This window comes from Nuphar pumila, chromosome 2 (assembly GCF_984573655.1).
Source record: "Nuphar pumila chromosome 2, dmNupPumi1.hap1.1, whole genome shotgun sequence".
Classification (NCBI taxonomy): Eukaryota; Viridiplantae; Streptophyta; class Magnoliopsida; order Nymphaeales; family Nymphaeaceae; genus Nuphar; species Nuphar pumila.
The window spans coordinates 26,264,275-26,289,401 of NC_143250.1; the positions used below are offsets into that span (position 1 = coordinate 26,264,275).

At 37.3% G+C, this 25,127-nt stretch overlaps 1 protein-coding gene across 3 annotated transcripts in view; it reads right to left on the reverse strand.

The window, feature by feature from the left end:
* Nucleotides 1–25,127, reverse strand: part of GSH1 (glutamate-cysteine ligase) — an 82,197-nt gene that overhangs the window by 23,932 nt on the left and 33,138 nt on the right. For all 3 annotated transcript variants that reach the window (XM_089997447.1, XM_089997449.1, XM_089997448.1), the window contains 9 exons: nt 22,851–22,943; nt 22,353–22,436; nt 22,077–22,145; nt 21,916–21,986; nt 21,768–21,836; nt 4,034–4,127; nt 3,774–3,863; nt 3,620–3,700; nt 2,015–2,107 (listed from right to left, as the gene is read on the reverse strand). In XM_089997447.1, the coding sequence (XP_089853573.1) occupies nt 2,015–2,107; nt 3,620–3,700; nt 3,774–3,863; nt 4,034–4,127; nt 21,768–21,836; nt 21,916–21,986; nt 22,077–22,145; nt 22,353–22,436; nt 22,851–22,943 (744 nt within the window). The remainder of the gene's footprint in view (nt 1–2,014; nt 2,108–3,619; nt 3,701–3,773; nt 3,864–4,033; nt 4,128–21,767; nt 21,837–21,915; nt 21,987–22,076; nt 22,146–22,352; nt 22,437–22,850; nt 22,944–25,127) is intronic.

Sequence of the window (25,127 nt, forward strand, 5' to 3'; positions counted from 1 at the left end):
TTTGGGTCTAAGCCCAAGCTAGTTTTCATTAATGTTTATGATTCACTTGTATGCCTTTGTGCATTTGTGAGTTTTGTATTGTGCTTTTGTGCACAAGTGTTTCAAGTGTTCTTGATTGTGCGTGTGCGCACGCGTTCATTATTAAGAAAATTATTATCTTGATCCTAGTATCTTGTTGAAGATACTTTTACATGGTATCAGAGCCTCGTTGAAGAAGGAGGATCGTGCGTTTCTTCACTTTTTTTAGTGCCTCAAAAAATGTGCCTTCAAGCTAGTGGATTTTGAAGTGGATCATCTTCTTCGGGCAATTTTTTAGAAATCTCCTTTGTCAAGAACGAGTTGAAAATCCTTTGAGGTACGTGTTATTTTTCAACTTCTATCCTCTCTAATGGGAGAAAAGGACTCCCACTTCTCCCTTGGATTTAAACTCAATGGTTCAAACTATCATGTTTGGGTCGGTAATATGGAAGCCCATATTAAAGGAAAGGGGCTTTAGGGGTATGTTCAAGGTTTGATATCGGAACCCAAACCAAAAATTACATTCATTGAAAAGAGGATATTAAGATTCTTGAAGGGAAAGAAAGACACAGGGCTCTTAAAGATTATTCAAGAAAGCATGACGAATGGGAGATGAAAAATTTCAAGATCTTGTCTTGGATTTTTTCATCCGTTGAAACCAAGATCAACGCCAACATTACCAAGTTCAAAAAAAGCTTCTGAAGCTTGGGCTTATCTTGAAAAAATGTATATTTCAAGAAATTTGTCACACAAATATTATCTCCAAAAGAGGGCATTGACCCTCCAACAAAATGAGATGACTATTCGAAAATACTTTGCCGAATTATCTTCTATTTGGGACGAGCTAGCTATGCTTGAACCAAAGTGGAGTGGTGAAGTGATCGAATTAAGACATAAACAATTGGAGGAAGATCGTTTCTTCAATTTCCTAAATGGGCTTAGACCCGAATTTGAACAAATTCGGTCCTCTCTTCTCTCCGCTTTCACGTCTCCCTCAATTGAAGATGTTATCACTAAACTAAGTGGGGAGGAAACCTGTATGGAGATCTATTTCGTTCATCTCTAAACTCATCCCCAAATAAACCTGTGATTGATTTTAAAATAGGGTTAAGAAACAAAAGAAATACATGATGCCACATTAACAATAGATCAAAGAGAAAAAGTTTAACCAACTTAGATCAAATTGGTCCAAATTTCAAAACCCATATGCACCTGGGTTTGTTTTGGAAAAATAAAAATCCAATAAAATCAAACAAATTTTGAAAACAATTTTATAAATAATTGGCATTATAGACTTAATGGCTGATACATAGCTCTCATTCCAGCTAGAACCATGAGTAGATACAGATCTTGAATCACTCAGTACAATCACACATGGTTAATTCAACCACGATTAGCACGAATCAAAGTTCACACTAGAACCATTTATTCAAGCTATGCTAGAGATTATGAGTTTCAACTTTCAATTCACCTACAACTTCTCAAAGTCTTAATAAGACCCGAGTCTAATGAAAAGTCTGTGGTAAGTCTTAGCGCATGTATGTGCTAACTACCATGATTTTCTAGGTTCCAGTGTGGATTTCCAGCAAACAAGCCATGAAACTATATATATATATCCACATGCTTTTCCAAATTATAGAAAGACCTCATCTTCACTTATTGTCTCTTTCGCTTATTTTGATATTTTACCTTATTGCTAGGTGCCCAACAAAAGTCATCCACATAAACTTAAATGTAGCAGATGAGTTAAACGGAGACACCAAATACATGCCTAGTGAAATAAAAAAGATGTAACTTGTACCTATCTATGCATAATTAAGACCAGCAAATGCACATGCTTCACAAAAGACTGATAGTCACTACACTCAAGGCCAGAGTCGAATATCATATTGAACCATGGAACTGATATGGTCTATAAAAAAAATTCTATCAAGAGAAAAACCTTCTTATCAATTTGTCAACAACTGTTGTAAAATTGCTTCCCAGATTCATTTACCTTGCTTCTCAGCATCTGCCTTTCTTCCATAGTCCAGTCACTCGTCAAATCCAAAACTTTTTGTAGTGAAACCTCATCATACAACAAGCCCACCTGGAGCAATTAGAAAAATGGTTTATCCTTTAATGTTATCAGTTAAACCACCACCCAAGTAAATATAACCACTGCAGTTTACAAGGAACGAGAAATCAGAACATCAGACATTAGATCCATCACTTAGTACATGGAAACACTGGTAACTTTTTCTACATTATCAACTACAATGTCAGACCAGTTGCAAGTGCTATAACTGATTCTAAACTCCTTTTGAAGCAGGTTTAGTTAAACTTCTCAGCCACTAGCACATGGATATGACAGCCTCTGAGTGGTACATGCATTTGAGAAAAAGACCCAAAAGGCTGCCCTTCAAATTATGTGAATGCAGCAATCATCTTGACCACGAGAAAATGCATACTTTCTGCAATAATGGATAGTGTCATACGTGTAACAGAACCTCATGCAAGTTTCATACTGATGGAAACTGGGGGAGACAAAGTACCAGAGAATCTCAAGCACAACCACTCCAGAAAATCCAGAGGTATAGTATTTTGAAATTAAGCAGTTTAATCTTTTGCTACAATTGTTGGTATGAAAGCCTAAACATAATAGCAACCAAGAGAAACACAATGCATTTATGCAAACTAAATATGAAATGAATTGTGATAGGACAAGAAAAAGAATTAAGGGAAAAAGCATAATTGATAGTATTGTGAAAACTCAAAAACAATAATGCTTCAGTGGTTGGTTAGTTATAGGCAAAAGTTGGCAAACATTTACTAGAATTTACCAACTTTACTAAACTGGTGAAGGTCATGTTTCTTTTAGTGAAATCAGGCAGGTAACAGCAAGTATTGGTAGCTACTCTAATTGTTTGGTAAATTAAAAAAAATTTATGAGACAATATTTCCCTTGATTATTTCAATTTTCCTAAGTAATAACAATGGGTAATCTTACCCAAAGGTCAATGCATAAAGCCAAAACTCAGCCCTTATCCACCTTCTAAACCTCCATACCCCACTTTAACATGGCATTCTTCCATAAAAAGAGAGTACAAAAAGTTGAAAAAGGGGCCATTGTGGACAAAATATGACACCTGATGATGCTATATTGATTATTATCTCTTTTCAGAAATGATCAATAATCACATTTATGAACTCTTGTAGTCTCATAAAAATATTTTTCAGTTTAAAATACAATTTCCCGAGTCAAGCAAATATTTTCCCAACTTTGTTAATCAGATAAATAATTAACTTCCTACTATCCAAACTTCATGACACTGACCAATAGCATGCAAAATATTTCTTACAATTTTAATTATTAAATGGATGCAAAAGAAGGAAACCCAATCCATAAGATTCAATGCACCTATAGTAAGCTCAGCTGAAAATAGAAAGAAATAAAACAACTTAGCAAGTCACACAGTTATAAGCTAAATGAGACAGGCCTTCATCTGCAGTTACAAAATCAGGCCATGAAATGGCTATCTCACAGGACAAAGGATTACCACTAGAAACAACCCCGAACTATAAAAGTAAAAGAGCAAATACATAATGCATAATCAGATACCCAAAATGCTGGTAGGGCACACAATCTTCGCCAAGGTCCTCCATCTGCACCTCTCATCTCCAGGTACCGCTTCAGCCTGACCTGTAAAGGAAAAACACATGTGAGAGAGAGAGAGAGACCTGTAGAGAAAAACACATGAGAGAGAGAGAGAGACCTCAGGAAAGATTGTCGTCAGATGATTCTCCCAATCATGGAGTGTTGGCAACTCACCAGGAATGTTTGGAAGCTTACCCACCATGAAATCCTACAAGAATATGTCAACTTACATCAGATATAAAACATTGCACAACCGAATTTAGCCCTAGACTATGCTTATCTCAGTTCATGGATATGAATTTCAACTAAATACCAAAGATAAATTCTTCAGTAGATTTTCGTATGGAGTACTTTATAAGGTTAATGATGGACTTGTACCCGGAAAGACATCCCAGAGCAATCTATGTACTTCTTTTTCCGGTAGACAAAATACATAGGAACATCAAGTGCATAATCCACATACTGCTCAAATCTGCATTAATATTGAAAAAGAAATTGACAAATTTCAATAATCATAGAATAAAGTAGGATTCAGGAATGCACCAAGAAACCAATCCTAGATCGAAAGAAAATTCAAGATGGAAAGACTGTGAACAACAAATCATATAAAAGATGAACAGAAACCAAAGATATACAAAACAAAACATACCATGACTACAACTTCAATCAAGCATTAGTTCCTGCGATGTTAACGCCTCAGAAAAAAGAGAACAATGAAATCTCCCTAGTATGAGTGCAAGGACAGTGAAAGTGGCTGTGGTGGATGCAGATGTGATGGACGTTAGTCATACACAAGAAGTCTGTAACATTGACCGACCTGAATTAGGTAGAAATATGGATCTACCAATGGAAAATACAAAGACTACCATACTGCTTGCATTTTAGAGTTGTTGAAAATTAGCACCAATATTTTATTGATGCTTCCCTACTAAGAAAGGGCAAACACAGTTCCATTACGATTTCACTCCAGTCACAAGCCCTGCCTTCAGTAGTGCAGAAAAAATGCAACACAAAATGGTGCACCATAAAACTTGTGTAGGGAAGATGTTCCACAGTTTGCATCAATGCCTGGTTGCACAGGATAGCTGTTTGATGAAAAAACTTGGCTTCACTTAGTCAAAATCAATGTTTTTCAAGGCATTTTCAGGGGCATTAATGGTATACGCTTTTAACACCCCTCACCAATGGCTTAAGATACTTTGCTGGGTGGTGAGGCTTAAGCCTCCCCATCCGTGACAGTTATTAAATGCCATGAGGCATGGGCCTCTGATGCCTCTTTTAGTTTTTACTATGGTAAGTTTGGTAACTTCCCCTAGGCTCTAAAAGAGGACCTACCTCTCTCAGATGCCTACATAAAGTAGGTTTATCTATTTTATCTTCTACCACTTGCCTTTTTTTTTTTTTTTTGGAGATTATGGTTAGGTCCATTTGCACTTGATTTGCCTATGTACTAGATCATACGGTTACATTGACACCTACCAAACTAGTCATTAACAAAACCTTTTTGTTTCTTTTACAAAAGGAGGGGAGTACCCTTTCACCAGAAATTAATTGTTGAAGGTAACTATTTGTTATTTTTTATTTTTCTAACTTTTGATAAAATATTTTCGTTCTTGAACATTTGTTTCATAGAACTTCGTTGTTGTATTATGTGCTTGTCTAAATAATTAATTTATTTTATCATTATCTTTGTTCATATTTACTCTTTTTATTATTTATACTGCTTTTACAGAATTTCTTCTTAGAATGATTGGAAATTTTGAAGTATATTGAGATACATAATTGTAGTTCTTTATAAGCCGTAGAGGCCAGCCTTGTCTATTTAGGTCTTGTTATAGGCAATTCAGTCTTATAGGATAAAGGATATTTTATTGTAGTTGACTATGGTGCACATGCAATATTGATTTTTGTATTATTTGCTGTAAAACCCGAGTATTTAAGCAAAAAAAAATCAGATCCAAGTTGGATTCAAACCGGATCGAACCCGGATCCGGATCCATTTCCCCCTCCCCGTGTTCTATTTAAGTCCTCGCAGGGGGGTCTTTTGTTTTAAAGAAAACAGCGAGGACCCCCGATTCCTCGACTCTCCCTTACCCGACGCGACACCACCTCCTTACGCCTATCGAAGACCCCCGACTCAGCAGCCACCCTCCCTACGACCTCCCCACTCTCTCCCCCCTGTTTTTCCTCCCCTCTCCCATGTGCAAACCTGAAACCCCTCTCTAAGTAAAACGAAGACCCCAACTTTGCCGAAAACCCTTCGTGCACCAGCTGTAATGAAGTATGCAGAAGAATCAAGAATGCAAATGCATTCACAATGCCCAACAATGGACTTGGCACAAAGGCATACACGGAGGAAATCCACTAAGGGATAATACGAAAAGGCCTTACAAGAAAGCTACACATAAAAATAATAGACTCTTTTTATTAAAAGAGGAGCACTACAAGTCACACCAAGCACAAGGGGGAATGCCCCTATTTATACATTCAAGGGACCACAAGGGGGCTCCCAATAGAGTCGTTGGGAGCCCCCAACGGTCACAATTGTGACCGTTGGGGGCCCCAACGACTCTATGGTGGGGCCCCCTATGTGGCTTAAAAGAAAGGAAAATAAAAAAGAAAAAAAGGAAAAAAGAAAATACAAAAAAAAAGAGAAAGAAAATAAATACCCCTATCGGGTATTATGGTGTGTGTGTTTGTGTGTGTGTGTGTGTGTGTGTGTATATATATATATATATATGTTAACACCCCCCTCAAACTTTACGGGGAGATGACGGAAAGTTTGCCAAGAAGAAACAAGAAGCGAGGAGCAGGAAGTACTTTAGTGAAAAAGTCTGCAAGTTGATATTCGGATGTGACATATGGCAGTGTAACTGTCTCACGGAGATACTTATCACGAACATAGTGACAGTCCATTTCTATATGTTTGGTACGCTCATGGAAGGTGTGATTGTTGGCAATATAGATGGCACTTTTGTTGTCGCAGCAAAGCTTTGAAGAACCAGAAATTTCAATTCCCATATCTTAAAGAAGACTTTGAAGCCACACAAGTTCCATTGTAGTAGTTGTCATAGCCCAGTACTCAGCCTCAGTAGAAGATAACGAGACTTTCTGTTGTTTCTTGCATCTTCAAGCAATTAGAGAATCTCCTAGAAAGACACAAAAACCAGTAGTTGAGATTCTGTCATTTGGGTTTCCTTCCCAGTCAGCATCAATATAAGCAAGCAAATTTAATGAAGAGAGTGAGGATAGAAATAGCCCTTTAGTTAGAGTGTTTTTTATGTAGCGAATGATCCGAAGAACGGCACTCATATGCACAGTGGTAGGAGCATGCAGAGATTAGCTAGCAAAGTGAACAGTGTGAGCAATGTCTGGTCTGGTGAGAGTCAGATAGGTGAAAGATCCAATGAGTTGTATGTAGGGTGTAGGATCTTTCAGTAGAACCCTATCCTTCAACCGTAGTTTAGCATTGATAACCTCTGGAGTCTCTACCTTTTTATCATCTGAAATTCCAGATTTGGAACATATATCTGAGCAAGCTTCATCTGAGATAAAATATACACTTGGGGAGAGTATGCAATTTCAATGCCAAGAAAATATATGAGAAAGCCTAAATCAGACATATCAAAATTATCTTTTAACATATTTTTAACATTAATAATACAAATTTCATCATTGTCTGTGATGATCATATCATCAACATAAAATAATAGAATTACAATACAATTACCTGCACTTTTAACAAACAGAGCAGTGTCAGTATAACATGAACAAAATCCTAACTTAATCATGATAGCATTAAATCTATCATACCAAGCCTTAGGGGCTTGTTTAAGACCATATAAAGCTTTTAATAGTTTAAGAGTTTGACCTTGTTCAACAGTAATTCCCGACGAAAGATCCATATATACTTCTTCGTTTAATTAGCCATTAAGAAAGACATTTTTAACATCTAATTGGAATATAGGCCATTTCTTAGATGAGGCTACAACAATCAGGGTTCTGACAGTAGTCATTCGAGCTACTGGAGCAAGTCTCCTCATAGTCAATGCCATATTCTTGTGAATAGCTCTTAGCCACTAATCTTGCTTTATAGCGTTCTAAGGAACCATCACTTTTTGTATTAACTTTGTAAACCCAACGACATCCAATAGCTTTTTTATTTGGAGGAAGCTTAACTATTTTCCAAGTTTTAGCCTTTTTTAAAGCATCTAGTTCTATCCCCATTGCTTTAATCCAATGTGATATATTTTTTGCTTGATTATAATGAGAGGGCTCATAGTATGAATGTAAGGCTATTAGACAAGCTCTATAATTTGGTGAGAGAATTCATACGAGACAAACCTATTAGGTGGAATTGATTCTCTAGAGGATCGTCTAAGAGAAGTTTCTTCTAGAGGTTCGTTAAGTCGCGAGAATTTTTCTAAAGCACTAATAGGTTTCTCTTGCTCACGCCGGGTGTAGACATGAAGATTGTCACCATAAGTTGGTGATATTTCAATGTTATATGTATCTTCTAATATTTTTGGATGACTTATAGAATCATTATTTATATCTTCTAAAAGATCATTTAAAAACATATATTCAATTTCATTTTGTTTGTTTAATATTTCAAATCTGTTCTCATCTTCTAAAAATGTCACATCTTTTGAGACATATAACTTAATGTTTTTATAGTCAAAGCATCTATAACCCTTTTGATTTTCACCATATCTTAAAAATACACATTTAATTGCTTTTGGTGATAATTTATTTCTTTTATGTAGAAGAACAAAATATTTACGTCCAAAAATACGAAGACGATTGAAATCGGGAGTCATTTTAAAAAGTTTTTCATAAGAAGAGATGTTATTTAATTTTGAGGATGGCATTTGATTGATTAGGTAAGTGGAGATTAACACGGCTTCGGCCCAAAAAAAATTTGGAATATTTTTAGAAATAAGTAATGATCTTGTAAAACCCACGTAAAAAAAAAATCGGACCTGGGTCGGGTCTAGACCCGACCCGGGCCCGTTCTCGTTAGGGTTTTTTTAAAACCCGACGCATCTCCCCTGTGCGCCACACCTCGCTATGCCGCTCCACCCCCCTCGACAGGATAAGGGAAATCCCTTGAGGGTTTCCCCGAATGTCGCCCCTCCCCGAACTCTTTAAGAGCGTCATAGGAGGAGAGGATAGATGCACCAACCCCCTTCTCGTTCCCTACGGGGGACAGCCTCGCCGGCAACCCCGACCGACACCTCCCTACATCACTGCTCTCCTCCTCCTCCCCCTCACTCCCTCTTTCCTCGTCTGCCTGCCAAAGCCTGATCCCGGTGGCTTCCCCCGTACTGCTCCGCCTCTCCCCCTGCTACCCCCCACTCCCGACCTTTCGATCGGCGATCCCTCGTTTCCCCCTTCTTCCCTTCTCGACCACCGTGACCATCGACGACTGCCGTCGGCGACAGCCTCATCGATCTTCCCCCTTTTCTCTCGTGTTGGGCCGGCACCACCCAACATCGGAGCAGCCTCAACGCCGGCTACGCCTTGCCGAAACCCCGACGCTGGCAACTCCCCTCAGGTAACTCTCTCTCCCCTCTCATTTTTTTTTCTCGCTGGAGACGTCGACAGGAGGTCGTTGATCTCCTGCCTCCTTTTTCCCCCCTTCTTCCGTTTGATGACAGTGGACTGGCTCTGGGTTTGCTAAGAGGGAGGTGTCGATCACCTCTCCGCCTTGTTGTCTTCCTCTTCTTCACCCTTTCCTCTAGTAGATTTTTCGGCAGGAGACAAAGCCCCTACCTTTTGTTGTTTTTCGGCAGGGGGTTCTGCTCCCTGCCTCCTGTGGTCCTTCGACAGGGGGATCTACCCCCTGCCCCCATCCTGTTTCCGGTAGGGGGCTCTACCCCCCTGCCTTGTGTTTCCCGACAGGGGGTGAGGCCCCCCTGCTTTCTTGTCGTTTCCCAACAGGGGGAGACGCTCCCCCTACCCTCTGTTGCTCCTCAGCAGGGGCTGAAGCCCCCTGTCTCCTATTGCTTCACGATAGGGGGAGCGCTCCCCCCCCCCCTTGCTTCTTTTGTTTTTCCCAGCAGAGGGCAAAGCCCCTGCCTCCTTTGGTTTCCAGCAGGGGGCGAAGCCCCCTGCATCTCGTTTGTTTTCCGGCAGGGGGCTTCGCCCCCACCTTGTTCTTGCTGCCGACAGGGGCAGACTGTCTTGTTTCCAGCAGGGGTTGCGCCCCCTGTCCTGATTTATGTTCTGACAGGGGGTGTCACCCCCTGTCCTATTATGGCAGGTTCGGCAGGGGGTCTCTGCTCCCTTCCATGCCTTGTTGCCTCTGTTCCTCTTCTGCAGAGGGCTGAGCTCATTGCCAACCCTCGTATTTGGGATTCAGTATCACTGCAGGTCTTACCAGACCCGTTTCTCATTTATATTATGGCATATTACTAACGTTCTAAGCATCGCAGGTTGAACTGTGGATCATGCTCGCCCTCCGTGCCTCGAGCTCGTGTTTGCCTACGCTCAGAAACTATCGCAACCTCACAACTTTCTGAGGTAGGGTAAAGTCGCACTAGGAGCAATAGATGAACCTATTTAAGTTGAAATAATTAAGATGTCCATGCTAGATGTACTTAGATTTATATTGCTTCTGCGTTGCGTATTTTCTTGTCTGCATATTTATGAGTCGAGGTACGGTTTCACTCTTCGAGTATTAATTTGTGTATTTGCTTATGTAGTTGAGGTATGCTTTCGTACTTTTTGCAATACTTGTGCCCTTAATTGCTTGCATATATACTTGTATGTACGTTCCTTTGGGCGATGCACGATTTTGTACCTCGTGTATTACCTATGACCTTATTTGTTGGCCTGTATATTTGGCTATGGTACAACCTCGTACTTTGTGTATTGCCTTCAGTTTTTAGTTGTCTAAGGTACGGTTTACTACTTCGTGCATTACTTATGTGCTTTTCGATGTGTGACTTCGTAAATCGAGAGTTGTTTTGCGCTTCGCCATCATGGTATAATGTGCACATGCTCCTATTCATTGTAAGTATGTACCTACATAAATACAGTCTCGTGCATATCTTGTTTTGCTTGTTTTCAAAATAATGGAAGTTGCGCTTGTGCGCTATAGTTTTTTTAAGAAGGGGTTCCTTCTGCGAACCCAGTGCTCTTCAAAATGCATAGCTTTTACAAAGTTAAGTTTTAAGTCTTGCAGGATTGCGAAGTCGTAATTAAACCCTCCCAAGTCCACACACTTGGGAGAACTGTTTTATAACCCTGATTCGAGTTGCGACCAAAGTCGAATAACCCCCTATCAGGGGCATAAGCCTATGATTGAGTGGGGTTTTGTTGAAGGACTCTTTCTTCATTTATCAAACCTAGTGTCGAGTGTTGTGCGAATCATGTTGATACTAAGATGAATTTTGGATGCAAAATCGATAGCGATATGCCTTGTGTGAATGACTCAATGTGGCATTTTGGCTTTCAAGGATGAATTGTGCCAAATGAGCAGTCCTATATTCTTCGGATCGCCATGAAGTTGTGTGTTTGGGGTTTCCTGTTGAGAAGCCTATGCACCCCTTTCTTTTTTGGTGTAGCGTACTTTTAAACATGCACAACAGGTTAAGTACTTTGTTAATCAGACGAGAGATCCGAGACGACCTTGTATCATGAAATATGCAAAATATTATTAAAATGAATTCAAGACTTATCTTGCCAAACCGTGTTGAATTACTTCTTTTGCAGATAATATCTGTTGGGGTTTCTTTTGTGAAACCATCCCCCTTTCGTCGTAGTCGTACTTATGACATGTACGACCGTACTTTTTGACAAGTACATCTTCTTACGTTGCGATGATTGGATGAGTAGGTTGTGGCAACCTCTATAAGTGCAAATAACAAAATGCTGAGATCACCTAACTAGGTGATGATTCCGCCTTCACCGGCAAGATACTCGAGTTGGGTCGAAAGACCAGAGTACGTAGAATGGGTCTTCAGTTAACAACCTCTTATGTACTCATTCGAACCGCTGACTCCCGTCAGGAGAGAGGACGAGAAGGTACAAAAACTTCGATGGACAAGCCATTAATAGCAGTTACGAGCAAAAGACTCAGCTTCCCCAGTCATCGGAGTTAGGGGAAGAGAACTACCATAATTATCCTAGGTGGTAGCTCTCCATGTTCAGGATGCATCCATTGTTTATGCTGCTTTGAGGATTTCTCTCTTGGTCATTGACCGTCCCCTTAAGTGCGGACTGAGTCAGTTATCCGGGTTATCATAAAATACATAGTATAATAAACCCCCGGATCAGTCTAGGTTGTTTCTAGAGTTGTGCATTGTGCGTACCCACTTGGCCAGTTAATATCGAAATATAATTTAAATCTGATCACACAATTTGTTAAGTTATGCGCGTATGAAAGTTATAGCAAGCAACTGGTTTCAATACTTATGGAATTGTGTGTGTGGTTGATGTAGCATGGTATTTTGATAATTAAATTGTTTATGCAGTTCCTCGTTTGTAATAGTTAGCCTACTTGTGTCAGTGAAATGTTTGTAATAATTTTAGCATTGTGCTCATGATAGTTTGCTCCATGACTCTGTTGAAATTAAAGTGCTATTTAATTGTTGTCTACTGGACATATTAAATTATTCTGCTTAATTATGTTCTATATCGTCCTGTATGTGCACCTACCAGTTTTTCGTGAAACTGACCCATTTTATGGGCAGGTGATGTATAGGTGATACAGTCTGCGATGGCACGATGGCGTGATGAGATCAAGATAGAGTTTTTTCCCTAACGTTTCGCTCCTGAGGACATGTTGGTAAATTTGGTATAAAGTGTATTTCAAAAATTCTCTTTTAATTAAACCTTGAGTTACTAAAATTGTTTTAGTAAACTTCTTTTTTGTTTCAATAAATATAATGAGTTGTAAAATCCCATGAACAAATTCTCAATTATTGAAATTGTATTTTGAAACCATTTGATTTCAATAGTTGTGCGGAATTCGACAAAGGAAAGTTTACGCTGTAATAAGCTCAAGGTCCATTGACTTGTTTTAAAAATATCATTTTTCGCTGAAGTACTATTTAAACTCTGATAATCGTATGATTTCAAAGCTTTCTAAACTATTCTAAAAGTTTTAAGTCCTGGATTTTTTGGGCATTACAGATCTAGTGGTTTCTAAAATATGCCTATGTTTTCTTTCCGCTAGACCGTTTTGTTGGGGAGTTCTTGTGCATGATCTTTGATGACAGATGTCATGTTGTTTTAACTATGTTTGAAATTCATTTGACAAGTATTCTCCACCGAAGTCGGATCTAAGAATGGATATATGACTTTGAAATTGATTTTGAATTTTTGCACAAAATTCTTTAACATTAAGAAAATAGATCATGCATATCTAGTATAATCATCAATAAACGTCACATAGTATGAATAACCACCTTTAGATAGAACCGGAGATGGTCCTCACACATCCGAATGCACCAACTCAAAAGGTCTTGTTGAAATAAAGGTTGTTGTAGGAAATGGAATAGACTTCATTTTTCCAAAAATGCAATCTTTGCAATTGATATCTTTTTCTTTACAAAATTTGTTTCCAAAAAAGAAAAATATACATTTTAGAGTAACTTGGATGTCCAAGTCTTTTGTGCCATGTTTCAATATTTTTATCTTCGACGTAAGTACAAAAAGAGTTTGTAGGGAGCATCAAGTGATCCATATAGTAAAGATCTTCTTTTCTATGGCCTTACCCAATCCGCTTCCTAGACTGGAGATCCTGCACAAAGCACCCTTGAGATGAGAAAGATATTTCACATCCATGGTCGGCAATTTGGGAAACGGAAAAAAGGTTGAGGTTTAGTTTAGGGACTATTCTTACTTTTGGAATAAAGAAATTTTGGAAATTTTTAGGATCTTAAGTTCCAATGCTATTTATTTTGAGAAAAGTTCCATCGGCCGTTGAGACACAAGACATTTTTGAATTGGTGCATACATTGGTTAAAGCATTTTCTTGGGGAATCATGTGAAAAGAAGCTCCGAAATCTAAAATCCAAGAAAACTTACCGGGAGGTGACGAAGAGGCAATGGTGGCACCGGAGGTAGAGGAAGTAGCCTTTAAGATTTGTTGGAGAGCCATGGATATTTGTCCAAGTGTGTCCTTAAGATCCCCGCTTTTGCCTTCATCTTCTTTAGTGGAGGATTCCTCAACAGAAGTCACCTTAGGCTTGAAAGTCCCATTCAATTTTGGGCATGCGGGTTTGATATGTCCCGGCTCATAACAATGACATATAATCATCTTCCTTCCACTATTCCCTTGTTTTCCAAAATGGGGTGGTTTGTATGTCTTAACATGATTGTCGGGTTTAGATACGGCAAGAACTTCATCCATACTTTTACTCATGCCATGACGAGTATCTTCTTGAGTAATTTCGGCAATGGCATCCTCTAATGGAGGAAGAGTGGATCTATGAAGGAGTAAGGATCTTACTTGTTCAAATTCGGGACGAAGCCCAAATAAAAATTGAAACAATCTATCTTGTTCCATTTGCTTTTGTCTAAGCTCCACATCCTTCGTGGCCACACATTTAGGCTCTAAAAGAGTCAATTCATCCCACAAAGGGTTTAAAGCACTATAGTAATCTTAGATGCTCATATCCCCTTGTTTCGTAGCTCTAACTTTCTCTTGCAAAAAATAAGCTCTTGCAAGATCTTTTTTAGTATACATACCCTTCATAAAAAACCAAGTTTCACTGGCTCGGCGAAATTTTGCAATATTTGCACATACCTTGAGTTCAACGTTGTTCATAAACCATGCTAGGATTTTTGCATGGTTGCTTTCTCAATCCTCCATTTGTCGTTGATGGTCTTTAATTGTTTTGAGGCGAGCATCTCCCTCAAGAGCTTTTTCTTGACCTCCTTCAATTTTTGTAAGCTTAAGTTGGGTTTTCGGAACGATCCTCATTACATATCCATAAAGCTTCTTACCTTTGAGATTATTTTCCATTGTGGATGCCCACATCATGTAATTTTTTTCATTAAGCTTGAATGATGGGTCGATCTTGGTCTCCATTGATTTAGCAAGAAGATATATAAAAGAAGTGGGGAGAGAGTCAAGATTTTACCTTGGAAGGATCGGATGGCTTTGATACCATATAATGAAGTATGCAGAAGAATCAAGAATGCAAATGCATTCACAATGCCCAACAATGGACTTGGCACAAAGGCACAGAAAGAGAAAATCCACTAAGAGATAATACGAAAAGGCCTTATAAGAAGGCTACACATAAAAATAATACTCTTTTTATTAAAAGAGGAGCTCTACAAGTCATACCAAGCACAAGGGGACATGCCCCTATTTATACATTCAAGGGACCACAAGGGGGCTCCCAATAGAGTCGTTGGGAGCCTCCAACGGTCATATTTGTGAGCGTTAGGGGGCCCAACGACTCTATGATGGGGCCCCCTATGTGGCTTAAAAGAAAGGAAAATAAAAAAGAAAAAAAGAAAATACAAAAAAAAAGAGAAAGAAAATAAATACCCCTATCGGGTATTATATGAAAAGACCATAATACCCCTATCAGGTATTATGGTGTATTTGAAGAAATACATACATATATATGTATGTATCGATACATGTGTTAACACCAGCAACCTCCTCCGACCCCCTCCCTGCGGCTGCGACCTCTCGTCTCCTGCACTCTGCTGGAAGCCTGACCCCATCGGAGTCTCCTGACTCCTGCCTCCCTCTTTCACACACCGGAGCCCCCTCAGGTAAACTATAACGCCCCCAAAATTTTAACCTTAATTATTGTTCAAATTTTGAGGCCAAATTTTTTTTTATAAGTAAATCAGATCTTATAATGCGGAAACGATTTTAAAAAATGGTTAAGACTTTGAGCGAGGTTGCACTAAAAATAACAATCAAATCAAAATGTACGGGATATACACATTTCAAACCATGTACAATATAAGACTGAAATATGAAGAGTTTTAATTTCATTTAAAATCAGAGTATAAAAACAACACTTCAGTCTCTACATTATCAAGTACTTAAAACGAAAAGATCATGAATACCAAGATCGCAAGGTAAGAGTGGACCCTCGAGGATGTAGCTCGACCAGCCCTTTACTCCAACTACTCATTATACCTTACCTGCATTACCTATTCCCCACAAAACGGGGTCAGACTCGCTAAGGTCTGGTAAAGCAACTCAAACTCAAACTTAAAGAAAACATATCAAGCATTTAAAAGTAAAGACATGATATATTATTCATCAATCGTTAGGTAATAGACAAAGCAACAATGTCCTATGAGTCATTCATTTCAAGCATTCGAACATAAAGCATTTCATCACTTAATATTCTATTCAATATTAACTCACACAATAAAGCATAATCTATATACATTCAAGTTATACAAGTCATCGCATATATATATATATATAACATTCAGATCATTGTATTATTTTCATATGCATTCATAATTCTTATAAACAATAAGTCAAATCACATTTAACCATTCCAGCGTGAAACACACACGCATACATTCTAAGTAATTTAGTTAGATATTCATGATACACATCAATCATGATACATGGGTGTGATATATTTACTCATACAATCAAAATGCAATCATTTGCAATGAAACTATGTAGGCGTGATGTATCAATCACTTAATAAGTCAAAACTAGTCATTTGTAGGCATGTCACATATATGCTACCATAGGCGTCACAATTATAACCTCATATCAAGATCTAAAATCAATAAGGATCTGATTCTCACATTTGAGTTCAGCATATAATCATGCTATAACAAAAAAGTCAAATTTATAGATTCAAAACTGGTTATCTCAATCAACTCAGAAGATCACCACAATTCATCATAATATTTTGTTTAATCACAATAAAAATTTACAAGATCCACGTTGGATCACCTGGTCTGAGAAATGTACAACCTTACAAGGAGTTACCGCCCTAGATGAATGGTCTGCCTGGTGTTGGACAATGCACTTCCTCACACGAATATACCGTCTTCGCGGACTACCCACTCTTGAACAATGCATTTCTTCACAGAGACTTACCGCTCTAGCTGGATTACCTGATCTGGTCATGCACACCCTCACAGAGAATCCTTTGAGAACAGTTCATCAATGGGTACCATATCCAATGAAAACTATTGTGATACATGCATCAATACAATTGACCACTCTAAGGGTCGATAGCCACCAACACACTACAAGCATGTATACAATCAATATGTATCACATCATATGGGACTTAAATCATAAAATCACACATTTAACCAATAAGGTTTCATGAACCATAGTTCACTATTGAACTTAAACATTTATCGCATGCCTTCATAACTTTATATCACATGGCATTTAAATCATATCATACGTAAGCATATTATCCTACGCACCATATCATCGCCACAAGAAACATTGCATTTCGTAAATTGAACCTCAAAGCATGCGTAAACAAAATATGAGTTTTATGCATGCATACGTGAACATGCATATTTCTTAATACAAAGAAACTAAACCTCAATATCCATAACTCCTACATAGTTCAAGATTTGCACACACGATAAAAGTCATATGCATTTTTCACCACATGAATCGATAATATCACCTTAGATATAATTGTATAAGGGTAGGTCAAAATCTCATTGACCATCCCACCGTACATCATACGCATATATTTCTCAAGCAAACAAGACATACAAGTTCAAAACAATTTATAACATTTGCAGTATGCATCGAACACGACTTACACATATTCATAGTAGTTATATGTGCACCATGTATCAAATTTATACAAACACACAAAGCAACATAATATGCGCAAACCAAAGTATCATGGCACACATTGCGTACATATTATACATTCATAAGTGCACGGGTATTCAAACCCACACACAAGTGTACCTGCAGCAAACACACTCCATATTCCGCTAACTACAATCATGACAAGCATGATCTCCGAACTACAATCACAAGAGTCCTAGATATCTACAAATAAGTGAAGTGTGTAAGCATAACTTGTATTTGCAATTCATTTAGATATTCAGTGCAACATCATGCTTACACAATTAGTGCCTAAACATGCTCTCTATAAGTTCAGTTAAACTGTTAAAGTATCTTACCTTAATAATGTGAAGAACATTTAATCGATATCCAAAAGACCGAGGGGTTTTGAAGTCCGCAAAGAGCACTACCTAAGCAATACAACGAACCCTTGTGCAATCGCAAATGCCAAAAACTCAAAAAATGCAAATTATAACAAGATTAGCCAAAAATAGCAAATTATCCTATAAACCATTACCAAGAGTCACATAACACACAAATACACTCAACAATTTATAAACTCCATCAAAAATATATTTAAATATAATATATATATATATATATAAATAGTGATTTATACTCCAAAATAGTTCTATAAATGCAAATTATGCTCTAATTGGCTTGAATAAACAAATGAACATATAATATATCAATAAATGAAATTCAAAAGCTAGAAACACATTTATAATTTAGAGATAAAAAAATGAGTTCTTTATTTATTAATAATCCTTAAAAAATATGGGTTTTACATAAACCCCTGACACCCACCTTCACTCAGCTTCCCCCTGAGCACCTCTCGAGCCTCCCCGTTGCTACCTCCCTCATCGTCGAGCTCCCTAGACTCATCGGTGAGACCCGACCCCCTTCCTCGCCGGAACCCTCCCTAGGTCAGCAACCCCCCATTCTCTCCTCTCCTCTCTCTTCTCCCTGTGTGGCGTCGGCAGCAGGGTGCCGGCCCTCCTGCCTCACCCTCTCTGTTCTCCCTGTGTGGTGCCGACAAGAGGGCGTCGACCCCCTGCCTCCCATTTTCTCTCTGTCAACATGTGCAAGACGGCAGAGCCCTCCTGCCCTCTCCCTCTTTTGAACCAGCGCGGGAGGGCAGCACCCTCCTGCCCCTTCTGCCTCCTCCCCTTCTCAGTCAACAGGAAGGGGCAACACCCCCTACCTCCTCCAATTGGGATCGGTCTGAACCGAGCCCAGCCCGTTCAATACCCCAACAAGACCGAGCCCAGCTACGGCTACACAAGGCTACGGCTAGAGCACCCATCTCGTCAGGAGAAAAGTGAATACTAATAGCCACCAAGGCTCTACTCTACCACCACCATTATCATTTATTATGGAGAGAGAAAATCCTTGACGAAAAAAGGATTTGGTTGGTTGAAGCATAAAGACTTCAAAAGGCTCTTGAATTTTGGTTTTAATTTTTAAGGAAGATGGATCATCATTTCCAAGTTAACAGTATGTTTTCCAACGCTGTGAATTAATTGTTTGGAGGCAGGAATAGCATGGGATGCCAACAAAGCTTGTCAGATGTTGTGGACACAAGTGCCCCTTTATAAAACAAGAGCAGCAGCAGCAAGCAGCTGTCCAGGAAAAAACTGCAGCCCATTTCATAGGGCAAAATTTTTTTAAAAAAAAAATCCAAACAAAAATGGACCGAAATGACCCTGGGTGCGGTCAACGCACCCAGGATCGGGTTGACCGCACCCGGTGTCGCACCCGCATCGAGTCGTATCGACGCGGGTGCATCACCCTGCTAGCCGAATCCCTGTGACATAGATTATATATAAATCTGAATTTATATATGCATTAGAAATGTAATTTTATGCAAATATAAATTTATACATGCATTACAAATACGCTTATATGCATAACTGAATTTATACATGGGTTAAAACCATGAGGTCATGCAAATCTGAAATTATTTGAGCATTGGAATGAGTTCCCATGCAAATTAAAAATTAACTGTGTTTGATTTTAGAATTCATGCAAATCTGAAATTAACATGGTGTTTAATTTCAGATTTGATTATGTACATAAGTGCACATAAATTTCATATTTGATGAAATCCATATGATCAATTAAAATTCAGTTTTTTATAAAATGTTCATCTGCATAAAAATTTCAGGTTTGACGAAATGAATAAGAAAAATTAAAACTCAATTTTGATAAAGTATTTATATGTACAGAAATTTCAGATTTGATAGAATACATGTGCATGATTTAATTTCAATTTTGAATTGTTCATGTGCACGACAGATTTTATGGAATGCATATACTTGACTGAAATTCAATTTTGAATTAGCTCTCATGTGCACCGAAATTCCAGATTTTATAGAATTCATATACATGATTGAAATTCAGTTTTTAATTGGTGTTCATGTGCACCGAAATTCCAGATTTTATGAAATACATATACATGACTGAAATTCAGTTTCGAATTAGTGTTCATGTGTACCAAAATTCCAGATTTTATAAAATAAATGTACATGTCTGAAATTTAGTAGTGATTGTGTGCTCTTATGCACAGAAATTTCAGATTTTATGGAACAAATGTACATGTTTGAAATTCAGTTTTGATTGTAGTTTGATTATGGTAGTTTGATGAGTTTTATTTGTGTTGTTGCATAGATGTAAATAGTTTGTATCAGTGTTGTGAAAAGCATTGAGGCGCGGCGAGGCGCTCCACCAAAAAATGAGGCGAGGCATAAGCCTCGAGTCGTAAAGCGTAAGCCTCAAAAAAAATTGAAAACTTTAAAAAAATTATAAAAAAATATCTAAAAATACAAATAAATAAAGAAATGCTTCATTGATGAAATAACAACCAATAAGAAATAGAAAATCTCAAATAAGTACTAAAAAATATGAGATTAACATATAAAAGTAACTAAAAACTGATTATATAACTGGAAAATATATGAGATTAACCAAAAAAAGTTAAAATATACTAAGAAACTGATTACATAACTGAAATAACTGGAAAATATATGAGATTAACCTACAAAAGTTAAAATATATGAGATTATTCTAAAAAATATGAGATTAACATATAAAAGCAACTAAAAAATGATTAAATAACTGAAAAATATATGAGAATAACCAACAAAAGATAAAATATACTAAGAAACCGATTACATTACTGGAAAATACATGAGATTAACCAACAAAAGTTAAAATATATGAGATTATTCTAAAAAATATGAGATTAACAAATAAAAGTAACTAAAAAATTGATTACATAATTGGAAAAATATATGAGATTAACCAAAAAAAGTTAAAATATACTAAGAAACTGATTACATAACTGAAATAACTGGAAAATATATAAGATTAACCTACAAAAATTAAAATATATGAGATTATTCTAAAAATGTGAGATTAACATATAAAAGTAACTAAAAACTGATTACATAACTGGAAAATATATGAGATTAACCAACAAAAGTTAAAATATACTAAGAAACTCATTACATAAGTGAAATAACTGAAAAATATGAGATTAACCTACAAAAGTTAAAATATATGAAATTATTCTAAAAAATATGAGATTAACATATAAAAGTAACTAAAAAACTGATTACATAACTGAAAAATATATGAGAATAACCAACAAAAGTTAAAATATATTAAGAAACTAATTACATGACTGAAATAACTGAAAAATATACGAGATTAACCAACAAAAGTTAAAATATAGTAATATACTAAGAAACTTATTACATAACTGGAAAATATATGAGATTAACCTACAAAAACTTTATTGATTATGTCTCAGAAATCTTATTGTAAAAAAAACAAAAAAAAATGTGCCTTGAGGCACAGAGGGCCGCGCCTCAAGGCAAGGCGCGCCTTTTGCACCTCAAGGCACGTTTTTTATAACATTGGTTTGTATGATACCACCTAGTGTGGCACTGTTGTAATTGTTTCTTTTATGTTGACATTTCTGTACCACCTTAATTAGGCTCTCCATATAAAGAAAAGAGAAAGTGTGCAGCGGCTACATCATGAAAAAAGAGCTAGTGTCTCTTCCCCTAAGCGTTCTTCCTTTTCCCTGTTGCATCTACAAAGATTATTAATCCCTTATTATCTTACCACAGTTACAGCTTCTACTTTTGTGCTGCAACCTGCAATCCATGACTCAGCATTCTGAGCATACTGGATCTTCGGTCAATGATAACTCACAACCCATAACCCACAAGCCTGGTGGCTATGAAGTCAATCATCTACACCACTAGAGGTTTGATCATTTTAGACAACAATCAACAATGAGAAATGAAAAATAATACTTACCCAAATGAGTCGTCAAAAACAAAAGGCAGCATGCCTGTCCGGCTGTTGTCAGTGTCACTCCAGATATGGCTGCAACAGAATGATGACTAGGTAAGAAGAAACTATGCAGCCCAATAAAATTCAGAAGCACGTTTCACAGAAAAGTGACCTTCTCAAACTTAGAAATCCATTTGGCTTTCCTTCAATGAAAGGTGAATTTGCAAAAATTGCAGTTGCAATCTGTTTCAAGAAAGACATGATAGATATGACATACAATTGTACACAGTTTAAAATTAAATTGTTTATAGAATCAGTGGTTTAAACCCTTACAGGTTGCAATGCGAGACCCGCCCTGAATTTTCTAATCATGTCCAGTTCAGAACTGAAATCAAGATTAACCTGTAATGAATGCAGTACAGCATGCATTAGAGTTAAGACAATCAATTATGCCATATCAATTGACATGTGTAATACACTAGTGCTTTGGATAAAAGAAGGGTTCTACTTTAATTTTTTGTTTAATATAATTAAGATATTATACCAAGATAAGCAAGCAAGACCCAAAATATAGCTGCAAAAAGCACTGACTTCTCAAAATATAATTACCTGCACAGTGCAGGTCCGGAACATCATGTCAAGGCCAAGAGAACCCACTTTGGGCATATATCTCCTCATGATCTCATATCTTCCCTGCACCAGAATTTTCAGTACCAGAAAAATAAAATTAAATACTCATAGTTAAGATAGGGGTTACCCCCATGTAACATGCGGCTTCATTAAAGGAAAAAAAGGCTGCAAGCAAACACTTTATACGGAGCATTGATATTGGATGACAGCTGTGAGAACTCAACAGCTGCTTGATAAAGATCACTAGTTCAAAGTGCCAAATAACCTTTAATATATGGTATTTGAAAGGCTTTCACATGTATGTTTAACAAAATATACCTGATGAGAACAATTTCAATATCTAAGAACAAAGATGTCTCATATTCAAGAAACAATGGATAAAGGGGTGTCATAGCTGAAGAGAAGTGTTTCATGCAAGACCACTTATATGCACTAGAAAAGGTAATTGCGTATGGGAAGGATGAATTCAAGAGATACCTTGGGCATTATTGGTATATCACTTAGTCCCCACTTTGGCTGAAATCCAATTCCCAGGAATCCTATTCCCATTTCCTCTGCCACAGCTTTTACCTATTAACATTCAAGAATGAATTCTACTGTAACAAATAGCAAAAACAATAACATCCATGTCATATTTGTCATCACAAAAAAGTGATTCAACTTGTAATCATAGTAAAGGGTATGTCCGTTATCTATCTATCTATCTATCTATCTATCTATCTGTCTATCTATATATATATATATATATATATATATATATATATATATATATATATATATATATATATATTTGGTTCAGCCCTAGCATGTGCATTTAAAAATTTATAGCCTTCTGTAAAACAAATACAAATACAAGGGAGAGAAGAGAGGAGAAAATGAGAGAGTTCATTGCATAAAGAAAAATGAGTTACAAGATAAATGGGGGTCAACCTAGGTATGTCAAGGGATCCTATTTTACCCAGTATATGACTGAATCCAACTCCATTTACTCAGATTTGGTAAACCAAATCCATATCCAATTATAATTGGATGCAAATATGGTTTAGATTTTTTGCTACCAAATTCGAGAGATATCCGGATTTAATGGATATCTGAATCCGATTACATTTAAAAAAAGCGGATTTGGTATGAGATTTTCACCATCCGAGTCCAAATCTGAATTTGAATCCATTTAGGCAACATCCAATTAGTCAGATCTGGTATTTGGCCAAATCTGACTTGAATCCAAAGCCCTGACATCCCTAGGTAGACCCTTCTACCCTAATAATAGAATACAAAAATGAACAAGAATGACCATACTACTTTGACGCTTAGACTACTTTCTAATTTTGTATTAAAAATGAGCCTCAAGGTCACAAGGCTATAGTAGTACACAGAAATAATACATCTTAGTATACATTTCTTTACACTCACCCTCAAACTTTAGATAATGCAAGGAGAATCATCACAAGTTCGACTTGAGATAATGCAAGGAGAATCATCACAAGTTCGAAGAGGAATGGTCTGAAGTAAGAGCAGGAAGACTGTTATTAAATACATCTGCAATCTGTTGTCCTGAGCTAACACGCTCCAAAAATATAACCCAATCATGATAAGTACTCTTTGTAAAGTGCTAATCAATCCTAACGTGCTGAGTCCTCATGAAAGTTTAGATTCTTGACTATGGGAGCAACACTTTGGTCACCACATTACAAGAGGGTCCTGCCTTGCACTTTTACTCCATGAACCATTTAATCTCATACTATTTTGACCTATGTCACAAGGGTGCGGGTGCGCGGATGCGGCACTTTAAAAAAACTTGGGTGCGGGGTGCGGGAGAGCAAAAATATAAAAAATTATATATATATATATATATATATATATATATATATATATATATATATATATAATTTTATATTTATGCATAAGCAGTATAATGTTTATATTACATAGTTTTTACCAGTAAAAACTATGTATGATAGCCCTAAATTTCAAACTTGCGAACCTTTTCAAAAAACAGGCAAGAGACTAGAAATATTTCTTTCATTCAGAGTTTGTTTATGAAATCAGCGGAAGGCTATTCTTTTGTTAAATTCAGAAAGGCAAGCGGACAATTTTGGGCGCGTTAGCTAAAAGAACCAAAGCGCACAAACCATGCTACTTGCAAGACACTTGGAAAAGCCACTTCCATTAAAAGAAGTTTTCAAATAGTACAAAATTCGGATATCCCAAGGAAAATCTGTTACAAAACCCAAAACGTCCAGGACTCGAGCTAAGAGCAGGAAGAAGAAAGTCTTGAAGTCATCTTGCTATCGCCCGTAGTGTACCTAATCATCACCTATACCCATAGAATAGGTTAGTTTCGTGAAAAACTAGTAGGTGCACAAGAGAGACTACAGGAAATTGAATTATATACATTTACTTCAGTATGTTAAGCAATTTAAAGCAGATATGCAGTTAAACAGGTAAGCAGTGCAAACAGGGTAAGTAGTGCAAGCGAGTAAGCAGTGCAAACGCGTAAGCAGCGCAACTGTCAAAACGTAGCAAAACAATTCATTTGATCGTGAGTTGTGAACTACCACACAACAAGCAAGTCTGACGACCCAACAACCAGTGTGAACAGACTTTATGTTTCGATATTACTGGTATGCAGGTACGCGCAGGCAAAATGTAGAAACAACTGAGACTAGTTCAGGCGTCTGTTATTTTATGTATTTTCAATAACCCGAATAGCTAGTTAAGTCCGCTCCTAAAGGGACGGCTTTAGCCGAGAGA